At 45.5% G+C, this 27,154-nt stretch overlaps 1 protein-coding gene across 1 annotated transcript in view; it reads left to right on the top strand.

Moving 5' to 3' along the window:
• Nucleotides 1-15,957, top strand: part of LOC142576508 (monocarboxylate transporter 12-B-like) — a 70,898-nt gene extending 54,941 nt beyond the window's left edge. Inside the window, exons 5-6 of the mRNA XM_075686661.1 lie at nucleotides 2,833-3,684; nucleotides 15,359-15,957. Of these exons, the coding sequence (XP_075542776.1) occupies nucleotides 2,833-3,684; nucleotides 15,359-15,840 (1,334 nt within the window). The 3' untranslated portion in view covers nucleotides 15,841-15,957. The remainder of the gene's footprint in view (nucleotides 1-2,832; nucleotides 3,685-15,358) is intronic.
• The last annotated feature ends 11,197 nt before the right edge of the window (nucleotides 15,958-27,154 follow it).

Below are 27,154 nucleotides of genomic sequence, written 5' to 3'. Positions count from 1 at the left end.
CAGTGCTATAGTTCTAGAGTATAAGCGAATCATTTTTAGATGAAGCTGGGGCAACAGATATTGGAAGTAGGAGTGATTTCAATTTCCAAGCTCACATGTCAGCTGCTCTTGCGGTTCGCGAATACGGGTCGTGAGTGCACGCTTCTTTTTTTTTATCGGTTAATTAGGCGTCTAAACTTAATAATGCTGTGCGACACCCAAGGGGTTTGTTTCATAATTGTTTCCGCTTATTTGGTAGATAATTCTTCATGCAGGTCTGGCGTACTTATATAAACCTCTCCAAAAGAACGCAGCCATCAATAACATTAAGAAGGCAGCTTTCAAAGTGCTCTATTATGCGCTCATCATTTGCACGCAACAAATCTTCGGAGGAACGCAATGAGGATGTTGGGTGGGCATCGAGTGGTAGAACTGGCAAAACACATTCACAAGATTTTGAATCCCTTGCTCTATGGAGACATTGTGACAGGAAAAATTTTCGAGAAAAAAGGTTCTAGATCTAAAAGGGTCTTGTGCGCTGCAGGTTTGTTGAGTAAGACATGTGGGGCATCGGGAGACCTGCAGACTGTGTACCGATTAAAAGTAAGACCCTAGCAGCACAGTATTTTACTTAGGCCTACAGGCACTGTGATGCCTTCTAGCAAAGCATCGTCAATTTCATTACTTACTAGGACGAATAAGCCACTACCTTTAGTAAATCATTCGTTTCTGAACCCTTGCTAAGAGGAAGAAAAAATTCTATCATCACTTATTTCATCGCGTGACATGGGGTCAGTTAGTAGAGCAATTTAGGGATTACGTTACCGCAACGAAATTTCCAATAATTATGTCTTATTAAGAACCCTGTAGGCGTACAGGTTGCATATACTTAGGTGTGTTTGCCTAGATGATTTGTCGTGTCAAGAACGGTGCTGACAAAAGCAGTGGGCTGCAATCGTAAGAAGTTTTGCCATGTTGTCATTCCAAAAATGAATGTCCTTATCTATGTTCAGTTTATCCTAAAGCAAAGATACTTATCTTTCTTTGTCCTTTTCAGCCTTTGCACTCTGTCATAGAAGCCAGCGCCATTGTAATGTAGTCTGTGCGTAGCCGCCTTTAATATAAATGGAAAGCCCTTTTAAACACCAAATATTATTTGAACACGTTACCCGGTTTCTTAAGTGTATGAATTCACCCTTGGAAACTACAATTCACCTATAATATATATCTGAAAAGTTATGTCACAAATTGTTCCTTTAAGGGTAATTTCGTTTCACCTGGAATTTCAGGATTGCCGCTAACCACTGAGTGCAATCGCTTTTTTGTATGTACGAATCTCTGTCTACTTACTTCTTTGAAACTGCATAACCTGTTGGATAGGCTTGAGGCACTTGATTTGCGTGCTCTGCATCACATGGACGTACAGTAAACTGTCGCATATTAGTTACTCATTATTCAAACATTCTCTTTTAAATGCAAAAATTTGTTTGTGAATAGCACACTGACCCTCGGGAAGCTTCTCAAATATTTTCTTTTGTGCCAGACTTGTTTTCCTGTTTGTATCTCCGCACGGAAGCAGCTTTCACGCAAGTAGGACCGTTATACAAGATCAAGAAGCTTTTCGGGGCACGGCGGAAGCATGAAAAAGCGGCCATCACTACGACATTAACTGGTATCTGTAATAACCTGCACAGTCAAGAGCTGAGGCACGGGTACGACTTTGTTGCCACTGATTATGTCATGCCCACAAAATGGGAACTGCTGAGGCGCGTCTTGTCGTGGCCAATTTGTGGTGAGGTGACGCAAGGCTGTTCAGCAAAAAAAAAAAAACGCTGGTAGCGCTGTGATGAATGATAATGGCACTCTTCTGCCTGTGCTGACGTTCATGTAAACCGTGCTACGCAGCATCGCCGAAAGACAGTCTCGTGCATCAGGAGAAAATGGCGCGGTGATGCCATGCAAGAACCACTTCGCAATGAAGAGTAGTGACACGGTTAGGGTCACGTTGCCGCTGGTTCTGTCGTGCCCATGGCGTAGGTATAATGTCATGCGTAAATACTGGAATTTGAAATGTCCGAATTCAATAGAAAGAAATTGTCCATAAAATGGGATGGCATTAACAAAACGTAATACTTTCAAATGTTTGTTCTTTTTGAAATATTGATAGACTTGGTTATCTGAAATGTGCGACAGCTCATGCAGAAAAAACAAACCATCAGAGTGAATCAGTAGCGACAATCAGTATTTGTACCTCTAGCAAAATATGTTAGGGATATTCATTTGTGTGACGTTAATATTTATCGTCTAGATTTTCCCGCTATCTGACGGCTTTACTCTAGACTGTTGCAACTGGCCGTGCGTTTTGTTACGAGCGCTGTTTCTGTCTCACTCCTTCAAGTATTTTTGTTGGATGACATCTCTAATAAATCCCTGAGTTTCCGCACGTGAGGCCTCGATGGAAATAGGAAGTATGGTGACGAGTAAGTGGAAATCAGGTTGCCCGCTGTGGTAGCTTAGTGGCTATGGTGGCGCTCTGCTAAGTACGACGTAGCGGGATGAAATCCCGGCCGTCGCGGCTGCAGCTCAATGGGGGCGGAATGGAAAAACGCCAGTGTCCTGTGCATTGGGGGCACGGTAAAGATTCCCAGGTGGTCAAAATTTATACGACGTCCACCACTACGGCGTGCCTTGTAATCAAATCGTGGTTCTGGCACGTAAAATATCTCAATTCAATTCAATTCAAATAGAAATCACACAGCCACCAATTGTAAGCTTCTGTACATGCGTTACTGTGCGGCTTCGCATATGCCTCTGCGTATAATCTTATACGCCCTATTTTCATATCTTGCGCAGGAGCCGGGGCCGGAACCGTGAGCATGATGCTGCAGGTCTTCCTCAGCATGCGCTTCGTCAAGTACCGAGGCACGGCCCACGGGATCATGTTCATGGGATCGATACTTTCGTCCCTCGTCATTCCTCAAGTGCTCTTTTTTCTCGAGAACTCCTACGGATTCGATGGCTGCTTACTCATATTCGGCGCCCTGCTCTTGCACTTGGTTCCCATCAGCTTTCTCCTACGCTCTGACTCACCCACAACTACTGCGCCACAGTATGACGCCAGGCAAGAAGCGTTAGCAAAGAAACGTGACGTCAACCTGAACATCAAGGATATTGTTCAATCAGAGCACCGTTCCCGCACAAGTTCGTTGAGCACCGAGCGAAAACCTGGCGTCCTCGAGAGCGCGACTCAAGTGCTACGCCTACCCATGTTCTACGTCATTCTCGTCACGTGGACAGTAATGTGCTACAACGAGGACATTTTCTTGACGACTATAGTGGACTTCGCCGTTGACAAAGGCGTACCGAAGCACCTGGCGGTACCGCTGCTCTCATATCTGTCCATAACTGACGCCATAGGACGCATCGGCCTTCCACTGCTCGCTGATCGCAACGTCATTCGGCGAAGCACGCTTGTTGGGTGCAACGCAGCTCTTACTGCCGCCTCCGTCGCCATTCTACCGGAGGCTAACTCATATGCTTTTTTGGTGGTGGCCACCCTTCTTGCTGCGTGTTTTAACGGATGCGGCATGACAATGCATGGCGTCCTCATGGCCGATTACATTGGTATGGAGAACCTTCCCGTTGGATACGGCGTCGCTGGAATCCTCGTCGTACCTTTACTGCTGATCAAACCCCTGCTAATAGGTAAGGATCAGTAATATCAAAGTAGAAAATGAAAGACAGTATATCAGAAAGCGTTTAACATAAACGATTGACCGGTCTTTCTCAGCGACTGAAAGGATTCTTCTAGCGTCTTAGAATAGTGATGTTCTTGGCTCAAGGTGAAAATATTTTTATATAAAAGAACAGGACGAAGCTCCGTCAGACGCAATACTGCTTCCCTTATTGGTGGTATTGAAGCTTATAAGAGTAAATATTTCACTTCAAGTGCGCACTTAAATAGTGCACTCAAGAAAGTCGATTGCAAATACTGACGATCTAAAGCCAGGCCGGTCCCAAAATGGCATTCCAATTATTTTTTCTTTCCGGCGCTTTCTCCGTCGTGCGAGTGACGCTATGTGCTCGTTATCACCAGCACGGGCCAGTGGTTAGCGACGCATTTCGAGGCATCCGTATAATGCTCCGGTTTATTGTAACACAAAGATTCACGAACACAGACTTTAGGAGAACACTAGATTGCTTGCGCCAAAGAAAATAATTTCTTCAGACTTTCATTTTCTCGCTATTCGACGAACCTTACGTGGGTCTGCCAAGCTAGGTTCACTCGAGAGGGTTAGGGTCTTAAGAGTTGCCGGGTTGAGTATCCAGTGATCGTCGGTCAGGATCGGGATAATCTTAGCACCCTCTGCTGCGTCGCAGGTCTGACCGCCGCCTTGGTCAGGTGCTCCGCAGCCGCGAAGCACTGGGGCTCACGGGTTAATTGAGTTATGAGAGATGTAGTGACCGAATACTGCACCCGGGAAGTGAGTTCCTGTTCTGGTGAGGGAGTGTATTTGTTGAAGCTTAGTGGGCCTTCGTAATTTGCTTGCATCTGGATTCATACAGCACCACTGGCTCTGAGCATTTTTTTGCCGTTGTCAGGTGCAACTTTGAAGCAGTATTCATTGAAGAATTATGAAGCATTGCCAGGAACAGTATTAAGCTTAGTGAGCTCAGAAGCAGTACTGAGACTTATGCAGTACTCACAGCCACGTTCTCTGTTACAGAGGTATTCCAGATGAAAAAGAATACGGGGTAGCATTTCTATTTCATAAGGGCATTACGTGCAACCTTGATCAATCATACAGCACTACTGAGGTGATAGTCGTCGTCGTCGTCATAAAGCTATATCGGATATATAAATTAAATGTATAACACGCCTACGCTCCAACCTCAAGCCAGGATGATGGAGGTGTAGAATACTTTTATGAAGATGTTCAATTAGGAATGAGAAAGGTGCAAACTCAGTATACTGTAATCATGGGCAATTCAATGCAAAAATGCAAAAAGAGTAGGCTGGAGAGCAAACAATTGCGAACTATGACATCTATTTTAGGAACAGTAGAGGTGTGATCTTGGTAGATATTCCAGAAAGAAATAGATTCGAATAAAGAAAACATTCCCTTTGAAGCGGTGTAGCATGAAGTGGACCTGGAAAAGCCCTGATGGAGAAATAAGAAATGCGACAGATTGCATACTCTCTGCCGATCCGAGCTGTGGAGATGGGTTTGCACAAGGCTCTCCCTACAAGCGACGCTTAGAGAAGGACACTACGTTCCTCCACTCCGCAACGTACAAAGATGCTACGTTAAGGTTTGTCTGCTCTCCGACACCGCACAGAAAAAGTTCACGTGTCAGATCGCGAATAGACACACGTTTATTGACCTCCTCGTTTCGGACCTCTGAGCATCTGCTGCGGCGATGAAGCACGCAGCGGAAGAGAGGCCTGGGCCGCCACTCGGGAGGCCAATGAGGGCACGTCCCTATGGCCCTTGCTCGCGCGTTTACTCGACTGCGGGCAGGAGAAGCACGGTTTGCCCGGAAAAGTAGTTCCGGCATCCTAGTCGTGTCTGCTATGTTGCCGCTAGAGCGATGCGTCCCAGAATCGAGCTAAGCAAAACGTGCCAGCAGGGGGACAAGGAGTGGGAAGGCACCTCGATCCCCACAGATCATTGTGCAGGATGTGCAAGTGTTAGGTTAGGTAAAGGGCGGTAACCATCCTTCAGTGGGGTCTAAGATTGCTTTTAGTTTGAAGAGAGAACGAGCAAAATTAGTTGAGAAGAGGCTAGCCTAGAAGCACTAAGGTTGAAAGCAGATGAATTCAGACTGGCACTCAAAAACAAATATGCAACTTCAGAGCAAGGAGATGAAGATAACCTAGAGGTAGTGAATGAAACCATAACTTTGCTGAGTACAGAAGCAGCAACTGAAGTGCGAGGTAAGGCACCAATGCAACCAGTAGATAAATTGAGCCTTAGTAAAAAAAAACGTCATAAAGAAACGAGAAAGCATGAAAACGTATAACTCACGAGGTCAGATAGAATTCACTCCACTTTCAAAGCTTATAAACAAGGAGAAAGTAAGCGATATTCCAAAAGAATAACATCGGGAAGATTTAGGAAGCATTGCCACAGCAAGAAATCATTTAGAAGAAAACTTAGTATAGAACCGGGAAAGATGTATGCCGTGAAAGATAAGCATGGTAATGTCATCAGCTGTTTAGATGATATAGTAAAATCAGCACACGTATTCTATCCTGACTTGTACGGTACGCAGAACAGGTGCGTAACCTTCAAAGAAAGTAGTGAGGAACAGGATACAGATGCTGCTTCTATCACTGGCGATGAGGTTAGAGGAGCTTGCTAGACATGTGCTTGGGAAAAGCGGCAGGAAAAGACGAAATAGCAGCAGATTTAATTGAATATGGAGGATATACTAGATTTTCAAAGCTTCCAACCCTTCATACGTAATGCCTCACGAATTTAAGTGTACCAGATAGCCAGAAGAATGCTAGTGTTATACGCATCCAAAGGAAGAGAGGCCTTAAAAAATGAATATTTATAGACCGATTATTCTTATTGCAGTTCGCCAAGATAATTTCGAATAGAATTAGGGAAACATGGCTTCAATCGGCCAGCAGAAAAGGCTACTTTATGAAGGGGTATTGTGCAATGGATCACATCCACGTCATCAATCAGATAATTCAGTGTTCTGAGGATTATAATAAACCTATCTACATAGCTTTCTAAGAATAAGAAAATGTATTTCATTCAGTAGACCTACCAGCAGTGATGGAGTCATTGCGTAACGAAGAAGTACAGGACAGCATAAGAGATTAATTCGGAAAATTTCTGTAAAGATTCCAAAGCTGCATTGGTTCTCCACAAGAAAAGTATAAATTGCATGTCAAGAAAGGGATCTAGGAAGGAGACAGAATCTTTTCAATGCTATTCACTGCATGCTTAGAAGTATTTAATTATTTAGACTGGGTAGGCGTAGAAGTACGAATTAATGGCAAATATCTCATAAGCCTTCGGTTTGTAAATGAAATTGCCCTGTTCAGCAACAATAGTGGTGAATTGCGAGAAATGATTGAGGACCTTAACCGAAAACAAGAAAGGGGCTGACAGATGGAACAGCACACTGTGGTATAAAGTTCGTAAACAGGGATAAGGTGCCTCAGAAAGGCTGGCCAACGTTTCGATAGGAGGACCTATCTTCTTCAAAGGCGGCCTCTACATCCTCGGCGTGTTATTTTTAAAGGGTTAGTGTAGTGACATCACGAGTGGGTGTTGTCGCTGGCGCCTGGTTTTAAAGAGGCAGACTACTAGAGGAAACAAGCGCTGTCGTCCGACGTCTGTGAGCTTCGTTCCCAAGACGAGGGGACAAGAGCGTGAACATGGGGGCGCGGGGAGAAGAGAAATGAAACAAAACAGAAAAAAGGAAAAAAGGGAAAAAGAAAAGAAATGGGGGAAGCCAGGGCGGCACCAAGACAGAAAAAAGGGGAAGAGAAAAAGAACAAGAAAGAGAAAAACAAAATTTTGAGAAAGACGGGGGCTAGGGAGCGTGTCGAGGATGCGAGAGGTTAGGAAGCATTCAGGGGGAGTCGTTGGCGGCATGTTTTTGTGGCATTAGAAGGGCCGGTCAGGAGGTCAGTGTGCGAGTAATACAAAAGGCAACAAAAAACACGCACACACACAGAAAAGAAAAACATGAATTGAAACAGTGACTTGAGTAGCATAGCAGCAATACGTCGAGAAATTTTTAAATAGAGAAGATGGCGACGAGGAGTCTGCGGTGCAATGTATGGGGTGACTGAAAGCCAGCGTCATGGTCTTTCAAGGGGCAATGCCCCAGTCGCTCAACGTAGGTGTCGTTACGGCGGCATCCAGAGATGGCGATACTCTGGGTTGAGGCGCCGAAAAGGGCATATTGACTTCGGAGTGTATTGATGAGGGGGTTTCAAAAAATAGATTAAAGAAGGGAAGGGAAAAGAGCAGGGGAGGGGGGACCGAAGCCGGAATAACAAACAGGAGGGTGACGCGCGTAGAAGCGGGTGGGGGCAAGTGTACATGGCAGAAGGGGGTCGTACAGTTAGTATAGACGTAAAAACCTGAAAGAGTACATTAAATTGAGTAGGAGGCAGGAAAAAAAATTTCCAAATGGAAGAGTACGTGTAGTTAAGAATTGAGGTTAGCTGGTGGCCTAATGTATTTTGTGTCTTGGTTAATGATGTGAGAATTTCAGATTTATGTTACCGCTTTTAAAGATTCTAAGTTGCCGCGTGCCAAATTAAGCATAACTGAATTAAACACAACTGGTAACATAAATCTGAAATTCTCACATCATCAACCAAGGCACAAAACACATTAGGCCACCAGCTAATCTTAATTCTTAACCTCACCTACTCTTCCATTTCGAAATTTTTTTTCCCGCCTCCTACTCAATTTAATGTACTCTTTCAGGTTTTTACGCCTATACCAACTGTACGACCCCCTTCTGCCATGTACACTTGCCCCCACCCGCTTCTACGCGCGTCACCCTCCTGTTTGTTATTCTGGCTTCGGTCCCCCCTCCCCTTCTCTTTTCCCTTCCTTTTCTTTAAATCTATTTTTTGAAACCCCCTCATCAACACATTCCGAAGTCAATATGCCCTTTTCGGCGCCTCAACCTAGAGTATCGCCATCTCTGGATGCCGCCGTAACGACACCTACGTTGAACGACTGGGGCATTGCCCCTTGAAAGACCATGACTCTGCCTTTCAGTCACCCCATACATTGCACCGTAGACTCCTCGTCGCCATCTTAACTATTTCAAAATTACTCGACGTATCGCTGCTATGCTACTCAAGTCACTCTTTCAATTCATGTTTTTCTTTTCTGTGTGTGTGCGTGTTTTTTTTTGTGTTACTCGCGCACTGACCGCCTGACCGGCCCTTCTAATGCCCCAAGAACGTGCCGCCAACGACTCCCCCTGAATGCTTCCTAACCTCTCGCATCCCCAACACGCTCCCTAACCCCGTATTTCCTAAAATTTTGTTTTTCTTTTTCTTGTTCTTTTTCTCTTCCCATTTTTTCTGTCTTGCTGCCGCCCTGGCTTCCCCCCTTTCTTTTCTTTTTTCCTTTTTTCCTTTTTTTTCTGTTTTGTTAGCTTTCTCTTTTCCCCGCGTGCCCACTTTCACGCTCTTGTCCCCTCGTCTTGGGAACGAAGCTCACAGACGTCGGACGACAGCGCTTGTTTCCTCTGGTAGTCTGTCTTTAAATCCAGCCGCCAGCGACAACACCCGCTCGTGACGTCACTACACTAACCCTTTAAAACTAACACGCGGAGGATGACGAGGCCGCCTTTGACGAAGATAGGTCCTCCTATCGAAACGTTGGCCAGCCTTTCTGAGGCACCTTATCCCTGTTTCGAACTTTATACCACAGGACCTTAACCGAGAAAGTATAAAAGTAGGGCTCAAGATTATAGGCAGTACTCAAAGATAATACTCCATAGCTGGCAAGGGAGCAACAATTTATGATTGACAGTCAATATCTGGGTGTACATATATCTGGGTGCATTACTCACAGGGGACTCTAAATAAAATTTACAAATTAAAGAAAGTTCGAGTGCATACGGCAGCCATTGCCAAATCCTGCATGGAACCTTACCACTGCCGTTGGAAAGAAAAGTCTACAACCGCTGCTGTCTACCAGTGCTGACATAAAGGTTAGAAACTTGCAGAATCTCAGGGACAAGTTGAAGGCCATGCAAAGAGTGATGGAAAGAAAAATGCGAGGCGTGACGTTTAGAGATAGAAAGCGAGCGGTGGGCCTCAGAGAGACAATATGTAGCTAACGATTAGACAGAAGAATAGAGCTGGGCAGGCCATGTAACGCGTAGCGCAGATAACCACTGAAGTCGCAAAGTGGGTCCCAAGGAAAGGGAAGCACTGTTTCGGACCGCAGAAAATTAGGTGTGGTTATGAAATTAGGGAATTTGTACGCGCAAGATGGAATAAGCTAGCCCACGGCAGGGGGAATTCGAGAACGCAGGGAGAGCTCTTTGTCCTGTAGTGGAGATAAAAATAGGCTGCTGCTGCTGCTCATAATGATGATGGTGATGAGGAGGACCTGCATGGGTGAGGCTGTTTCTGAAGGAATTGTTCGACCGGTAGGTAATTGATTCAGATATCGCGAATTACGCAAGTAGCCCAATATGCAAGAGTATACGCTCACTCTCTTAAAAAGAAACATGACAATTTTGTTAGCAGTAGCCAATCTTCATCATTGTTAACAGTACCATTTCCCTGTGATAGAAAGTAGCCAAGTTAGCAAGCCACACTTCAGAGACTTGGTACTCCGTTTACAAAACCTCTCTCGCATAAAATAATCCGCTCTGACAGTCCGCTATGGATTTTCGACCACGCGACATCCGAGCTCGAAGCCTTATTCAGGTTACTAAGATTCCTGCGTCCTAAGGGCCTTCACGATAGAATTTAACAACGTCGTCCCCTACCGCTCTACAGCGTACGAGGCTTGTTCTCGCTCGTCAGCGTATCTCTCTCCCTCCGCCTTCTCTTTTTACCTCCCTACTCCTTTACCCCGTGCAGGGTAGCCAATTGGAACTACCTCAGGTTAACCTCCCTGCCTTTTTATACATACTCTCTCTCTCTGTCTCTCTTTGGCTACGCGGATGAACACGTAAAATATATTGAGGAATCACGGTGACCTTTATTTCGTCATGGTCGCTCAGAACTATAGGCCGACGAAGAATGCCTCACTGCAACATGGCTGAGCGCGTAACCGGCCCTTTCAAATTTCCCGCGATCGCGATCTGCTCAAATACAAACGGCTCCGCGACCCGAAGGTAAACGAAAACATAATCCTTTACTAGGATGCCCGGCGCACGATACTGAACACGCAAGCTGATATGTACACAAATGACATTAGACCACCCGCCTTTTATCCTCAAAATGATCCTAAGCTTATGGTCAGAAGATTTAGAGTATTACAGAGGCGAAGGGCCAGCCGGTCTCCCGCGATTTCTGGAATGGAATAACATATTTGCGAGTGGGTCTATGAAGTTTGTATTCATTTCTGCGTTATAATTCGTGTTACGCTTGCTGTGAGGACTTTTTCGGTAATCTCATTTGAAGCACTACGTACTTAGAGAAGCTATGTAAGCTAGCTCACCTCCCGTTGTCTGTTTTTTTGTGATCTCTCTTGGGGATGTTTTTATAAGATTCATGCGAGCTGACAATGCATTTTAGGGTGCTGTATGCGACCTCTTTGTGAGTTAGCAGTCTTTTAGCCCTGTATATAACAAAGAGATTACATTTCGGAAATGGTTTTGAAAGCACTTGTGCCACCTGACTTTAAGTCTTCATTTTTAAGGCGTGACGTTCCTAGCCATTCCTGGGGTTTTTGAAGACCTCTTTCATTTAACCTGTATCTACGGCGGAGGTGTACATTGCCGTAGAAGCTGCGTGCTCCTAAAATTATTAGAAATCATACCGCCATATATAATAATGTAGCGGCTTATGTAGCGCGAAATTCAAGCCAAACGCCCTGCATCGTTTCCGTACTGTTAAATTTCATGATTATCTATTCTGTCCCCGACGACAGTGGCGTTTCTCTAAACTTGGGTAAAACACGTTGGTGGGCTAGCTGGTTCGAATGCACGATATAATCTCTATGTACGACTGAATGAGAACGTAGAACGAAACAGACACACAGAGACAGTGCTACCTTCAAGTATAGATTTTATTTTCGCATTTTGCATGCACAATAAATACATACGGAATGAGTAGAAACAAAACAGAGAAGAAAGAACATTCAGTGGTGCTTGTCGAGCAATCATACGCGTCTCTGAGGCGTGATTAAAACATACACTGCAATAGAGACAGCGATAAACCAAGGAATCGTATCCATTTTTCAGGTAGCCAGTCTGATGGCTTGCTCACGCACATTTCTTCAAATTTTGCAATATTATAGGGCTCCACAATCTATCTTGTCATCGAGCGATGAGCACTATATAAAATAGTACCATCACACATGAGTTTGCTGGGGCAATCTCGGCAATAAAAGCCCAAATGGCCGGAGATTACTCTAGTGACGTTATAGTGACGCTCCTTTAGTCTCTGATTTATGGATCTGCCCGTTTGACCAAAAATGCGTTCTTCCGCGCGAAAGTGAAACATTATTTATTTTATTTTTTACAAATACTGCTGTCTCTATTTCGAGACATAGCAGGAGTGGGTACAGATTAGAGTACAGACACAAGAAGTTACACTAGAAAAGGAACAAATCATCTGCATGCGATATGATTAGACAATTGCTCAACAATCTCTTGAAATGGCAATACGTGAAGCAAACCATCCAAACTGTTCCAGATTTCAGATGTAAGCGGAAAAAAAGAAAACTTAGAACAGTCAGTATGTGGCCTAAAAGATACGATGTTTAGCGGATGACTCTGTCTGGCTGAACGTGCGTTCCAAGATACAAAAGAGAAGGGTGCCTGAATGCCAGATGATTTGTGCATAATCTTATGCAGCAAGATGGTACACTCATGTGTGCGTCTATGTGTGAGTGTCTGCAACGACAACATGTGGGCATTTGTTGAAGGTGAAAAACCATTGAGCGTTTCACAACACCTTGTTTCAGTAATTCTCCCATGAAGTCATGTGACTTCAAAGTGGAAACCAATTTCAGAGACCAGGCCAAGCGCCTGGCAAATTTTGGTAATCCGATTTGTGCTCTATGAGAGAATTACTGAAAAAAGTTGTTGTCAAACGCGCAGTAGTATCATGTTGTACTAATCATTCTCTCATTAAGCCATGTGACCACAAAGTGGAAAGCAGCTTCAGACATCAGGTCACACGCCTGTCAGATTCTGGTTACCCGATGCGTAGGCTCACCTAGGTCTCGGAGGGCTTCAGCAGAAAGTATTAAAACGAATCGAAGGGAACCAGTAGCACTGCTAGAGCTAGGAAAGTCACTGTGGTACCATGCATTCATTGTATTTCACATATTGTCTGAACAATAGTGGCGAAGCGTGGGGTGGACGGAGTTTTCTCTGCCCCTGAGCGTCTAAAGAAGCTATGTAAGCAGGTTAAATAAGAATATAACAAAACGAACGCATGTTCTACTCAACATCGCAAACGATTTGTAACCTGCACTCATAACGTCGTCTACACCATTCTGTCTTCGTGCGGAAGACAAGTGCGGTCAGGCTAGCAGATTTATCAATAAGAGACTGAAAGAACACAAATAGAGCGTCACTAGAGAAATCTCGGGCCATTCGGGTATTCATCGCCGAAATTGTCCCCTGTACACGCACGATTGAAAGTATTCTGTTTTCTAGCGGGCTTATAGCAGGATGACGTGAGAGATGGTGGAGACCCTTAAAATTGCAAATTTTGAAGAAAGGTGCGTGAGCATGCCATCAGTGTCGCTCTGTGAAAAAGACATACGATTCCTCGGTTTCTCGCTCTATCTATTGCAGTGTATGTTTTGGTAATGCCTTAGACACGTGTACAGTTCAACGACAAGCACCACTGAATGTTCTTTTTGTCTCGTTTGTTTCCGCTCGTTCGGTATAAATTTAACAATGCACGCGAAAATAAAATCTCTAGTTGAATGTAGCGCTATCTCAGTGTGTGTTTCTTTCTACATACTCGTTGAGTAGCGCCTACACATTCTGGCATGGTTTCTCTAAACATTGTGCGCCACATGTGTTTTTAGTTCACTAACCTGATTTTTGACGATATAAACGCGTGGAAATCGTTGGCAGGAGATTTTACGGCGGTAGCAAGTGCAGCTCCTCTTCGCAGAAAACTGCAAAAGGGTTCTTTGAACTACTCACGAATCGGAAAGAGGCGATTGCAGCCATCAAACACATACAAAATAGGCTTCAGGAAACGTTTTGTTTCATTTGGGAATGGTACCCCTTCGGAAAATCCACATAGCTGCGGAACAAACAGAGAACTACGCGAAACCGTGGGCACGTCGTTATCTCCAAATAAAGTGACGTACACAGTGTGTATACCATGTTTTGTGTTTAAAAGCGGCGTCCTCCAAAACTAAGAAAATTTTCATTACATGGACAGACATAAGGAATGCATTGTGCTAGAGGTTTTCTTTTTTTGCTCTTGGTACTATTTCTATACATGGTCAGCTTGTGACTCACATTTAGTAAATATTCGTTATTTGTGAAAAAGAGTAGAGTGCCACTCAAAGGCATTGACCTCCATAAATACCGGGAAGTAAGAAAGAACCTATCTCCACCGGTGAAACAGCGATACAAGCCAGAATGTTTGGTATATTTCATGTGGATGTACCTTTATTTTGTTCTGTACCACTGCTTTTTCGCAAAGACGAGCTTGTCAATGCCGCACAGCAGGCAGTCGATGTAAACAAATCCCACGAGATAGCGTGTATGTGTAGATCTAGATGCCCTCTTGGAAATATTGACAGGTACCCACTCTGGGTGACTGGCCGGGAACTCGTTAAGTCAAATAAATTAAAAAATAAGAGGACATAATTGCACGACAGGTTATTCACAATGGAAACATATAGGTTGCACAGACTGAACGGCTTAATGAAAACGAGAAACTAAATTAGAACTGTCATGGCCGGTGGTCAAAGATTGGCCTGCATCTTCCCTATCATGAGACTGTAGCCTGTACACGTTGCAAATTAGTTGCTTGGCTGCTTGGATGGTCAAGGTTTAATATTAAAGGCATTGAGTAAGTGAGTGAGTGAGTGAAGTAACTTTATTTCGGTCCAGAGAAGACGCAGGGGAGGCATTGCTTAAATTTCTCGCCTTCATCACCTTTCATATAGGGTGAAAAACACTAAAGGCGCTATAGATAGGTAAACTATTCAAGAAACAATATTTAAAACACAACTCCTTGAATGCAAGGTGGCTTGGACTGTGGAGTAAGGGTACAAATTTTCCAGTGCTGGAATGACGCGTCTTTACGCGCTTCACCATCAGTGTTTTCACACATTTCCATTTTTTAGTGTGCGTAGTTTAACTTCTTAGTGGTTGTTGCATGTAAAATACAAGCTTCGGTTGTACTTGAACGGTGGGTACCATTGCGTCACCCGCCATTTGTCTAATGTGAGCAAGAACTGTGTCAGAGAAAGTAATAGTTACTGTTAATCGTGATGGTACATGCGCCTTTATTCAAATGCGACCTCAGTACCTTCCTTTGGCCCCATCTCCTAGAACCCAGAAAGGAACACAAATTTTAGTGGTATGCTCGAATGAACGTATTGTAGTCGATGTTAGTCTTATATTCGCAGAATTGCCATGAACTCGCTGGTGTTTCTTAAATAAAAAGCAGAAATTAAATAACGCCCTCGTATTTCCTGTTTCATCCTGACCGCAGGTTACTTCCGGGACACACTCGGATCTTACAACGACCTCTACAGAATGCTAGGAGGAATGCAGGTCGTTCTCTTCCTTCTGTGGTTGTTTATATCGTACCGAGAGCGACACGAAAGGCCTTCTCCGCCTGCGTCGCCTAATGAGGAAACAAAGACGCCCAACCCAAAGGATATATGCAACGTGTCATATATCAAAGAGTGTCACCACTCATCTCTGACTCCCTGCTTCTGCCCAGGGGAAGAAAAGTGCCACTTTTCCAAGACCTTCAAAGAGAGCAGAAATGCTGGACTGCCGTGGATTGTGAATGCGCCATCGAAACGTTTGTCGTATTTAGACGCAGCGAATGTAGGTTGTCAACGGACAGCGAAGAAGTGCTATAGCCTGGAAAGCACGAGAAGGAAGCCTGTGGGTGCGCAGCGCGTTTCTAATTACGGCAGCGTGACCAATTTCAACAGTGAACAAAAGATGCTGGGCACGCTTTGACCTGGCAGTGCAAAACATTTTAATAAGCATGATTGGTGGTCTGCAGTCCTGGTACACCATACACGTATCGTTTAAAACTGGGGAGGTTTGGCGACGACAAGGAGACGTGAAAATGAATTATTGTTGTGAACATGACTTTCTACTGATTAGAGTGTTGCAAGCATTCGTAAGGGTGTAAGATGTGCCTGCAGGTCAGATCTTTGCAACCCACATAACAGATCATTTTTGCGGAGACACAAACATCATAGGAGGAGTGTTGTACATGCATGGATGTGATGTTTAGGAGATGAAGTAAAAAGGAACCATAATTTACTGAAATCAATCAAAGGTTGTTGCTAGCAGTAAGAGAGCCATCCTAAACGAACATTTGATTTCCAGTAACTACTTAAGTTTGTAAAAGAAGTTGCCTTCTACTCTTAGCACTCCATGTACAAAGAAGCTAGTCCTGCGCAGAAAGTTCTCGCCGACAAAGCCTGCTTAGTACACAGCTGGTTCTAAAGGTTGTATAAGTGTTCATGTCGCAATCGTTACAACAGTACCCTTTTCTGTAGAAAACAAAGTTGCAGGAGGGAAACTATTCCAATAGTCAACTGATCCACAGGCATAAGTTTTCCTTCTTCATTGTTACGTTCGCCACCTAATGCAGCTCATCAGTAGTGAGAAAAAACACATTGAGGGGCTGTATGTTTACGATTAGGTGGGGAATTCCTTTGCTAGTACCAAAAAAAAGGAGACCACACGTGGAAACGCAGAAAGCAATTTAAGCGCAATTGGTAGTCTGTGCTTATAATAGTGCTATGTGTCTTCTCGTGTGCTGTTCGTTCCATTGAATTAACGCAGTATGTGCCAAGCGCAATTTTCAGTACTTCTTGATGCATTTCATACACTAAATAATACTGTGTAGAGATAAGAGAACGTTAAAGATAAGCGGTGCCAAACTACAGGTGAAAATGCTACACATTTCATTTGATTTGAGCTATTTACTATCAGGGTGAACAACATTACAAAGACGAGTTGGTAACATGGTGCAATTACATCAAGTGGAAAGCTATGGCTCAAAATTATTGTCATCATTGACGGAAGCCAAGTGGGCGCGAAGATGGTTCCGATCCGTACTTGTGGGCGATACAAAATAATGAAAGTGCATATTAGGACGACGATAATGCACGCCAACATCGAACCGAAGGTCTTGTCATGAAATATATAAGTGTGAGATGCGAAGAGCGAGTTACGTAGAATAGGCTTGGAATGGTATATTTTATCGAAAAAAACCGAGTCGAGCAGATTTACGCTGAAGTAAAAGAGCAGACAAATGAAGAAATTATTTCATTCATGTGACACTTGCAGAATGGCAATAGTCGGATAAAACCAATCGAGCAGAACGCTTTTGTATGGCTTCGATGCAGAGGGGTAACGACTGAACATAGTGCAATAGGAAAATCAAGTAAGCAGCCAAGAGCAGCTGAACAAGAATGATTCCGCGAAACGCCTGAAGCGGTGACAATACCGCTGATACCACGCGCTCTACCAATCATTTAAACGTCCCATTTCCGGAAAATAAGCCAGTCTATTGTCTCCTTGCAGGAGTGAAAAACTACCCTTGCAAATGATAACGATACGCATCGAGGAGCTTATAGCACCGTCATAACGCTTAAAGAAGTTTTTTAAGGGTACTGTCTAGCACCTAGTGCTCAAAGAGAGGCAGTAAAGTAGAAAGATGTAAACAGTTTTATGTTTTCTGGCCCGAAGAGCTGTAGTACATTAAGTGTGAAAGAATAATTGCTTGTTCCGACACCAGATATCATATTAATGTCATGATACACTACAAAACTCTTATATAAAATAAATTTCACTATATCGGTAAAAGAAAGAAGACTACCTCATGTAAAACACGATGGCTAGCACTATCGGTGACACTGATATCAGCGTCCCTGCCATTAATGCAACGTACTTCAAAAAATGGCAGCTGACCATTCATTATGCCGGATACTATTTGGTAATATAGGAATGCGCAAAATTAACTCCAGAAGAACAGTCTACTTTTATAGCTCGGCGAAGTGCTGCTCGTCTTTGGTGTATAATTGCCTTGCCTTTTGGAGAGGTGTCACGTCCAGAAGTGTTTGTGGGTATTTCAAGCCAACGTAGCCTTACCTTGTTTGTCGCTCATTTAAGCGTCCCTGTATTGTGCGCCCCTGTATAATTCAACAACACACACTTCGAAGCTTAGTGTGGATGATTTATAAAATATTGTATGGATTGCGAAACTGACCATAAGAACAGTGTTATAAGGTGTAACGTTTGCGGAAAGCAGAACTGTGTAAATGAAATTTGAGGTTCATCATTGTTTCTGTTGTTGCTTAACAGCCCTATACCACTTCACAATCAATGAAGCTTTTCCCCCTGTTCAGAGAGGATCTGTAGGGTGAGAAGATGACACGTGGTCTGCTACACAATGTAGTTCTGTGATTCCACGTGATTATGTTGTAGATGTATCTTTTATCATAATAAATAACTACTTACATACCTCTAAATATATGATGTCCTACCTAGCTTGCGCATATGTGCTATTAATGGCCTAAACATGACCTGGCACTACTAGGGGCTGCCTGCAATTGTTGACCTGCGGACTGATCAACTTTTCCTCGCGGCGCGGCGATGGCAGGCTGGTCAAACCCACAGTCCGACGCGTTCCTTCCTCGGTTTAAGCCTGAAGCCGTCGGTGGCTGGGCCGCCATGCCGGAGGAAGCCCTAGCTGGGAACCAAATACTCCTTCAACCATTCAAGTACGAGGCTCTAAGATATATCCTCCCCCTTGACCTATACATTGAAACCTGCCGCTACGATCTCCAAGGATAACACCTTGCAATGACCTCAAGCTGCACCTCTTGACCTATTTCGGCGTGCCAGTCTTTAGAAGTCACCCTCCACCAACGGCTGCTTTCGGCGCCCTGAAGCATCAGAGCGTGAGCCGCACGACATCTCACCTCAGATTGTCGCGTTCATACCGCAAAAAAAAATGTCAGTGAACTTGCCTATTCCGGAGCACACCCAGCAATGATGTGTCTGGATAACATTCTCAGATAGTTCAGCCAGCACCGAGAGCCAATTCGCGGCCCTTTGAACATCTGTCCGCAACTTACCAGGCTTTAACAACTACGACGACCAAAGGAATGAGGCCATGTTGCTCCAGCCGACCTGGTTTACCAAGGCGGGCATTGCCAGTTCCTCAAGCAGCAACTTGATAGGTGGACCATGTGCGTTGTGTTTCGCACGCGCGCTCTGGGGCCCCGGCCACTTGAAGCAATTCGACAACCCCTCCACGAAAGCCAAGCTCGTCGTCTGTCGTCGCCACCAAGGGATTGCCTGAGCCCACCGTCCTCGACACCAGGCACAAGGCGAGCTCTCAATACGCACACGTGGTGACCGCAACGGCTCGCGCACTGTCGTCAGCTGACATAGCACGCGACACTCGGTCGCCGGCGTCAATACACCCGCCGCTTCCGTCATGCCCCGGAACTCAACCATCGGTGCAAGAAGTCCTAGGCTGCAGACACTCCATTTAATACGACGCAAGCATTGCGAAGGTGGCATTTTGACTGTCACCTACGCCAGCCGACGCACCTTGAGCGCATAAAGGGTTCTTTCTGGGGGCGTCATTGCCCCGTGCGGCATTCAAGAACTTCGTGACAAATACATATATTTTGTTCCACTCGCGAGGTATTTTCGCTAATTCATGGACGACACGTATCACCTGCATGAAAGTGATACGCACAACTACTTTAGGAATTCTTGACCGTGCAATTTTTTCTGTGTCTGAGACCCTCACTATAAAGCAGTAAGGTTGAATGCTGAGGGGGACAAATAAGGTTTTGCTGTTTGCGGACTTTTTTGTGCCAAGTAAATACGATATTAGGGGCGAGATATGGCACGAAAACTGAATAAAAATAAATTTTACGGCTATTGCATGCTGTCAACCTCATGTGTGAGATATTTCAGTAAGAACGAGATGGTCAAAAAAATTTCCCTGTTTTATGCTCTGACATCTATACTTGTAGATGGGCTCGCTGTCGTGTTTAAAAAAAGTTTTTTACAATCTTAAGTATAAGATTGTTAGTCCTGTTCATCGCAGAAACCATCTTTTTTTATAGAAAATAGTCTATGCGTGATAAGTATGTTGAGTTTTGATACAAGTAGCCAATAAACGCAAAAACGTTGACGTGGGGGTCTTCAGTAATTAGGGCATTCCAATGAATTTCTTCTACTGCTGGTGTTTTAGATATGTGGCATCACAATATTCGTTGTTGTTATAAATAAGGAGTGGAATGTTATAACAATTAACTCAAAACCTGCGCTATGGACGATTGTAGATAACTCTTTGCGCACCAGGCTTAAATCATAGCTTGGTGTTATTGCGACTTCTTGCTCATGCCTATTCCACCCCCACCCCCAAGTTATTACAAGTTCCATATTAAGAATTTTCGGCAGAGTGTCCGGAATTACCATTTGCATTGCTTTAGTGCACAGGGCACCTACTTGGTACAACTTTTAAAGCGCTTGATATTGCGCTTGCAAACACATTCCCTTGCTTTCGGCCAGCAACTTTCCACTCATTGAATAATCATTTAAAGCAACCAAGCACGTTGGCACCACTAGACTTGCCTCTGAGGTGTTTGTTTGCTAGTCGGCCTTACTCGCGATAAGTTCTTTAAACTTGCTGTGTTCAGTATTTGGCTCTTCTTTAATAGAATGTATTCTGTTTTTACCGAGAAAAATGTCTCTAGGACCCAGTTTACGCCGACAAAATGCATGACTTATCGGCGAGCTGTTGCGTGAACTCCAAGACGGCGTCGCCATACGGTTGTTGTTCTTGAATCTGTTCTGGGTTATTATGCCGGTTTTTATAGTAAAAGCTTTTTTTTCGGGATTGTGGAAGAGTCGTCTACTAATGTAGGTTTCTTTATATTTTCCTTTGTGCTCGCCTTGAACGCGCGTAACAAAAACGGTTCGATCCATCCAGCATATGGTTGTCTAATTGCACTCAGGTTCCCTAAAGCGAGCTATTCTGCGGACTTTGGTTAGCGCATGACTTTGAGTGAATTCAGCACGGGAAATAACACAGTAGTAGCTTGAACAATCTTTTTCTTTTTGCCCTCATAGAAGATTTAACGTTCTGAACAGGCCCCGCACTTTGTATGGAGCTTTGTAAGAAACCAATGCAAGAAGCACCGCATGTGGCGATTAAGGTGCAGGAAAGAAGCCTATTGAGTTGAAGAAAACAGACACAAGAGCAATGGTTGCTAAGAATGTGCTGAAGAAGAGCATGCTGTTCGGCAACTTGGCATACAAGATATTTCCCGACTATATTTCAGCGAGAAACACCACACCGCAAAAGAAGAGCCACATAAACTGTAAATGTACTTAAGGACAACAGTTTGTACAAGATCAAGAGAATAAAAACTCAGTGCGCTTACACTCTGTGACGAAGAATGACCTGCGAAACTGTGTTTGTGGGCCCCTTAATGTCGAACTGCACCTCCACCGCGGGTCGGCTCGGCATTGTACATTCTTTGGGATCGGCCCACGTATGGGAAATTATTAAGGCCTGCATCACCCTCCGCCGTGGGTCGGCCCGGTATAGCACTGTCTTCGCAATCGTCCCACGTATGCGGAGTGTTTAACGCTTGTTTCACTTCCGCCGGGATTGGCCCACGCATGGAGATGCTTAACGACTGCGTCAACTGCGCCGCGGGTCGGCCGGGCATTGCACTATCTCCGGTATTTTTTTTTTCTACGGGCTGACAGGATAGTGGGGAAAGTAGCCTTTAACAGCGTCACCGTAATGCGTGGAATGTATTTGTAGAAAGACAGAGGTCCAAGACTGCGCGCTCGAACTTGGTACTCTGCATATGGGAAAGAGAGCACACGCAGAGGCAAGTTTGTGGGTAAGGGCACCAGGCCGGCAACCAAATTACTTTTACATAGGCAAACTTCAAACAGCACAGGTACAGGTAATACAGTACCTTTCACTGCAGCAATAACGTCGTGTAACTACTGCATTCCTAAGCAATTTTTTTTTCTTCTTTTACCGCGGGTTCCTTAAAGAGCCATTGGTAGATTTCTTGCCATGTAGTGTGACGCACTCCATAAGACGGTATTTTCCAAACTGTGTCTATTCCGAACATGTGTAGTGTAATAGTAAGCGGGATTGATCCCGGAAAGTACGTAGATGAAAGTTATTAGTTGGTGAGATGATCCTTACAGTATATGATTTCGAAATAATCAAACAATGTGTCACCTCGCAAGGCTTTCAATGTTTTTTGCGACACTAGTCGATCTTATAGGTAGTGCATTCGTGACAATTATGATAATGCTGTGGCAATGCATTGGCGAAGGTATTGCATGTGCACCGATAGCTTCATATGCCTCTGCCACGGTGTTTAGTATCCATGTTTCGACGTGTAGGCATAGCCAGTGGTCTCTCACAAAGATATGGCGATAAGAGGGCAATCACTACAAACGTCGACATAAAAAAGGGCATGTACAAAAAAAACCCCTGAATATCTGGTCGGATAGATTCATCGGCCGGTTGCCGTACTCGCGCGGGGAGAATGGTCGAGTGGGAGAGCTAAGGGTAAGGGGTGAATTCACAAGTGTTTGTAAGAAATTTTGAAACATCGTTTATGCATCGCTATATTTAATACAATTCGCCAATCCCAACTCGTCAAACGCCGCGTAAGCCGGCAAGCCTGCTTCCACCGCTTCCACTTAAAATATCAAGCCGCCAGGTAAATTCAGATTTCCTACTTTGCGAAGGCGTAGATCATTACGTAAGTTGTCTGGCTTCGCGCAATCAGCTCGCCATTCTTATCTATATAGACTGGTACGTGTGCATATAAGTATGCCAGCGTGCCTCCGAGGAGTGTTGCTGTTTCTGTGCTACATCTCGTGGTGGACATTTCATGGTGTGGGAGTAAAACGTGTTATGTCCAAACAATTAAACTATTTGGCTAACTAGGTAGGAGCAAAAGCCTTGAGAGCAATGGCACGATGAAGGTCAGATGGCGAAGCTGAGGTGAGGAGGATAGAATGACCTCGATGGCCATCACGACCTCGCGCACAATTCTGGTGACCTATGCTGGTAGGAAACTTGGGTCACATAATAGATAGATAGATAGATAGATAGATAGATAGATAGATAGATAGATAGATAGATAGATAGATAGATAGATAGATAGATAGATAGATAGATAGGCCCAAAATGCTTGAAGTAGGCCAGAAACGTTAATCGCTAATAAACGCTATATGTTGTCTCTCGGCGCATGCGTCTTGTGTTCAGAACTGTGGTGGAAAGACGGATCATTTACGAGCGCCATGGTGGCTTTTGTAACCTTTATTTCCAACAGACATGATATACTTGCCTTGCAGTTTACAATCGCCATTTTGGTACACAAATTTAACAGCAAATTGTCTCAATTGAATTTTTTCACGTAGGTGACAGCGAGCTGCCTGGGGCGCAGGCAGACAGCAAGGGGCACTGCGTCAGCGTTCAACTTAACTAGAGTTTTTTCGGCGAACTTCTGTCCTAAAGCAACCGAACAACTCGGTGACGGCGAAAAGAGCAAGCGCGTCTACGGCGTTCTTCTGAATGATCCAGCGCAAGCTATGTTTCCGTATTCGTACCTCTCGTCGCAGAATGTGTGAGGCACGTTCATGATCGAAACGCGTGAAGCGGCACCGCTCGCGTCGCTGCCAGTCAAAATAAACGCACTTAGCACTGTCCTCCCTCCCCCCTATGAAAAACTATCGTCCCAATGCTAAACTAAACAATAAACTCGTATGCATGCAATCAAACATGAAAAACGAAAAAAATGTCCGTTTGTCCACCAGCGCTCGAAAACATATTGAGGCGCACGACGTGAACAATCTCAGGTCGCACTCGACGTCGCTGTGACTGTGCCACTCCATATGGCACAAGCTCGTAGACTAGCGGCCCAAGTCGCCGAGTTATCTTGTAGCGTCCGAAGTAATGGCACAGGAGCTTCTCACTAAGCCCGTAGCGACGAATCGGTGTCCACGCCACAACGCAGTCACAAACAGAGTACTCTTGGTCTCGTCGCCGTAGGTTGTAGAGTCGGGCGCCGATGTTTTGCTGCTCTTTAATACGCATTCACGCGAGCTGGTGAGCTTCCTCGCGCGTTGACGGAAGCCGGCAAGGTCTGCATGGATGTTGTCGTCTTCGACGTGAGGCAACATCGCATCTAGCATGGGGGTGACTTGGCGATCGAAGACAAGCTCGAATGGCGTCATCTGCGTTGTCTCCTGCTGTGCGGTGTTTGTACGAGAACGTCGCGTACGGAAGGACTTCGTCCTAAGTCTTGTCCCGGACGTTGACATACATGGCAAGCATGCCGGCGAGGGTTTTGTTTAAACGCTCCGTGAGGCCGTTTGCCTGCGGGTGGACGCTGTAGTGCGCCGATGGCTCGTGTGGCTCAAGTGCAGAATCTGTTGCGTGAGTTATGCTGTGAATGCCGTACCTCTGTCGGTAATAATTACCTCGGGTGTACAATGACGGATAACAATGTACTTTACGAACGCCCTTGTCTTGGAGTAGCGCGTCAGGTAGTCCATTGCTACCACTATCCACCTTTTCCGGCAAGTAGACGTCGGGAAGGGGCCAAGCAGATCCATCCCTATCTGCTGGAATGGTTTCCATGGTGGCTCGTTTGGTTGCTGAAGGCCGAATGGCCTTGTAGGCGGTGTTTTCCGACGTTGGAAATCTCGGCAGGTTTTCACGTAGCGTGCCACGTCTGCGTTAAGGCCGGGCCAGTAGTAATTTTCTTGGATTCTTCTCAGAGTTCGAGTGAATCCCAGGTATCCCGCCGTCGGCTCATTGATAAACGCTTCTAAAACATCTTGCCGTAGCTTGACTGGCAAGACGAGTACGTACGCCGCTTTATGCGGCGCGAAGTTTTTCTTCACATGCACGTTGTCGCCCAGGCATAGCGACCAACGCGTGCGCCTGAACGCCTTTGGCCCCGAATCAGTCTTGCCTTCGAGGTATATTCAACGACATAACGTAGATCAGGATCGGCACGTTGATCTTGTGTGAAGGTGTTATATCTTATGGGCCCAAGAAAGGCATCGTCGTCATCGTCGCAGGGTGAGGCAGATTCAACGGGAGCTCTCGAAAGGCAGTCGGCGTCTGTGTGCTTATGGCTTACGACTTATACATGACGGTGACGTCGAAATCCTGTAGTCGCAGGCTTCAACGAGCGATGCGACCTGACGGGTCTTTCAGGTTAGGAAGCAAACACAGAGGGTGGAGGTCACTCTACTCACCGCCCATACGATAGCGAGGCATTTATTTTTGGTTGAGGCATTTAATTCGGCTTTCGACAGGGACCTGCTCGCCTAGCCTATGGTTCGCTCGAGGCTGTTCTTCGTTTGTATCAACACAGCACTGAATCCGCTTGCATCCGTGTGGATAGCGGTTTTAGCGCTCTCGTCGAAGTGGCCCATAACTGGCGGTGAGTGCAAACGTCTTGGAATTTCGCGAAAAGCTTCTTCTTAGGGCTTTTTCCATGTAAATTACACGCCGGCTTTCGTAAGGTGAGTGAGAGGCTCGGTGATTGGTGAGAAGTCTCTGACAAAACGCCTGTAATACGCACAGAGCCCCCAAAACCTACGGACACCTTTCTTTTCACTGGGTATCGGGAAAGTTTCGATGGCTGCCGTTTTTTGAGTCCGTGCGAACGCCTTCGCGATTAACTACGTCGCCGATGAGCAGGAGCTTTCGTAGGTGAAAGGACATTTCTCTGGTTTCAGAGCGAGTCCCGACGCCTTATTTGCCTCTATCACAGTCTGCACCCTATTAAGGTGCTCATCGAAGGTGGATGCGAAATCGACTGCGTCGTGGAAATATACAAGGCATATCTGCCATTTCAACCCAGACAACACGGTGTCCATGACACGCTGAAATGTAGTTGGCGCTGAGCATACTCCGAATGGCATAACTGTAAACTCGCAAAGACCGTCCGGGATGATGAAGGCAGTCTTCTCACGGTCCCTGTCATCGATCTCAATCTACCAGCAGCCGCTCCGGATGACTATCGACGAAAAGGTACTTGGCCCCGCACAGTCGATCTAACGTGTCGTCGATTCTCGCAAGCGGGTAAACGTATTTTTTTCGTGACGCCGTTGAGACGCCTATAATCGACGCAAAATCGTAAGGTACCGTCTTTCTTCTTTACAACCACCACGGGCGAAGACGACGTGCTCTCGGAGGGTTGAATGACGTAGTCGCGAGGCATTTCTTCAACTTTTGTCTTGATTGTTTCACGTTCTCGCGAAGAAGCGCGGTGGGGACTTCGGCGGACGGGACGAGCCGATTCATCGGTTATAAAGCGATGCTTCGCCATCTGCGTTTGCCGGATCCTCGGCGACACTGAAAAACATTTGGCATATCGCAGAACGCAACGTAGCCTTTCTTGCTTTCATTGAGGCAGGGTGGGGTTAATGTCGGAGTTCACCTCATCAGTCCCCGTCGACGACCCCTCATGGGACGACTCGGAGAGCACTAAGGAGTCACTTATTTCGGCGAATTCTTCCATGAAAGCGACCGTCGTACCCCTGTTTAGGTGCTTGTGTTCCGTGCTGAAATTGGTTATTAGCACGGCCGCTCTGCCTTCGCGCAGATGGACGACAACGTGTGCGACGTAAGTTTAGCGATCTAGAAGCAGCTGCAAGTTCGCTTCGACAATCGCATCGCCGCCTGAAAACACGTCTGTTTCGACAAGTGCCATGACGCTAGCATTTGGCGGGACTTGTCGAAGGTTGCCACTCGTTCGTAACGCTCCAGCCAATCTTGTACATCCTCGCAAGTGGAACCGCTAAAGCGGAAGTACTCGCGGCAGCTGGACGACGAACGGCGTAGGGGTGGTGGCGGCTTGCATTGGTGACGTTAAGCGATGGTTCACACGGCGACCAATGGCAGGTAGTGGTCGGGAAGTCGTTGTAGTCGGCGGCTTCTACAGGTTTCTTCCGTCTTGTCTTCTCTGGAGCTGTCTTCCGCGTTGCCAAGTCCAGAGGCACGTGGGCTCGTGTCACGGCTCTGTGGGGGTGTCCGAAAAATAAGCATCTCCACCAAAATATCACGTAGGTGACGGCGAGCTGCCTGGCACGCACGCAGACAGAAAGGACGCTGCCGTCGGCGGTAAACTTAAAGAGAGTTTATTCAGCGAACTTGTGCTCTAAAGCAAGCCAACAATTCGGTGACGGCGAAAACAGCAAACGCGCCTGCCGCATTCGTCAGAAT

This window comes from Dermacentor variabilis, chromosome 3, assembly GCF_050947875.1.
Source record: "Dermacentor variabilis isolate Ectoservices chromosome 3, ASM5094787v1, whole genome shotgun sequence".
Taxonomy (NCBI): Eukaryota; Metazoa; Arthropoda; class Arachnida; order Ixodida; family Ixodidae; genus Dermacentor; species Dermacentor variabilis.
This window is presented reverse-complemented; position numbering and strand designations above follow the sequence as displayed.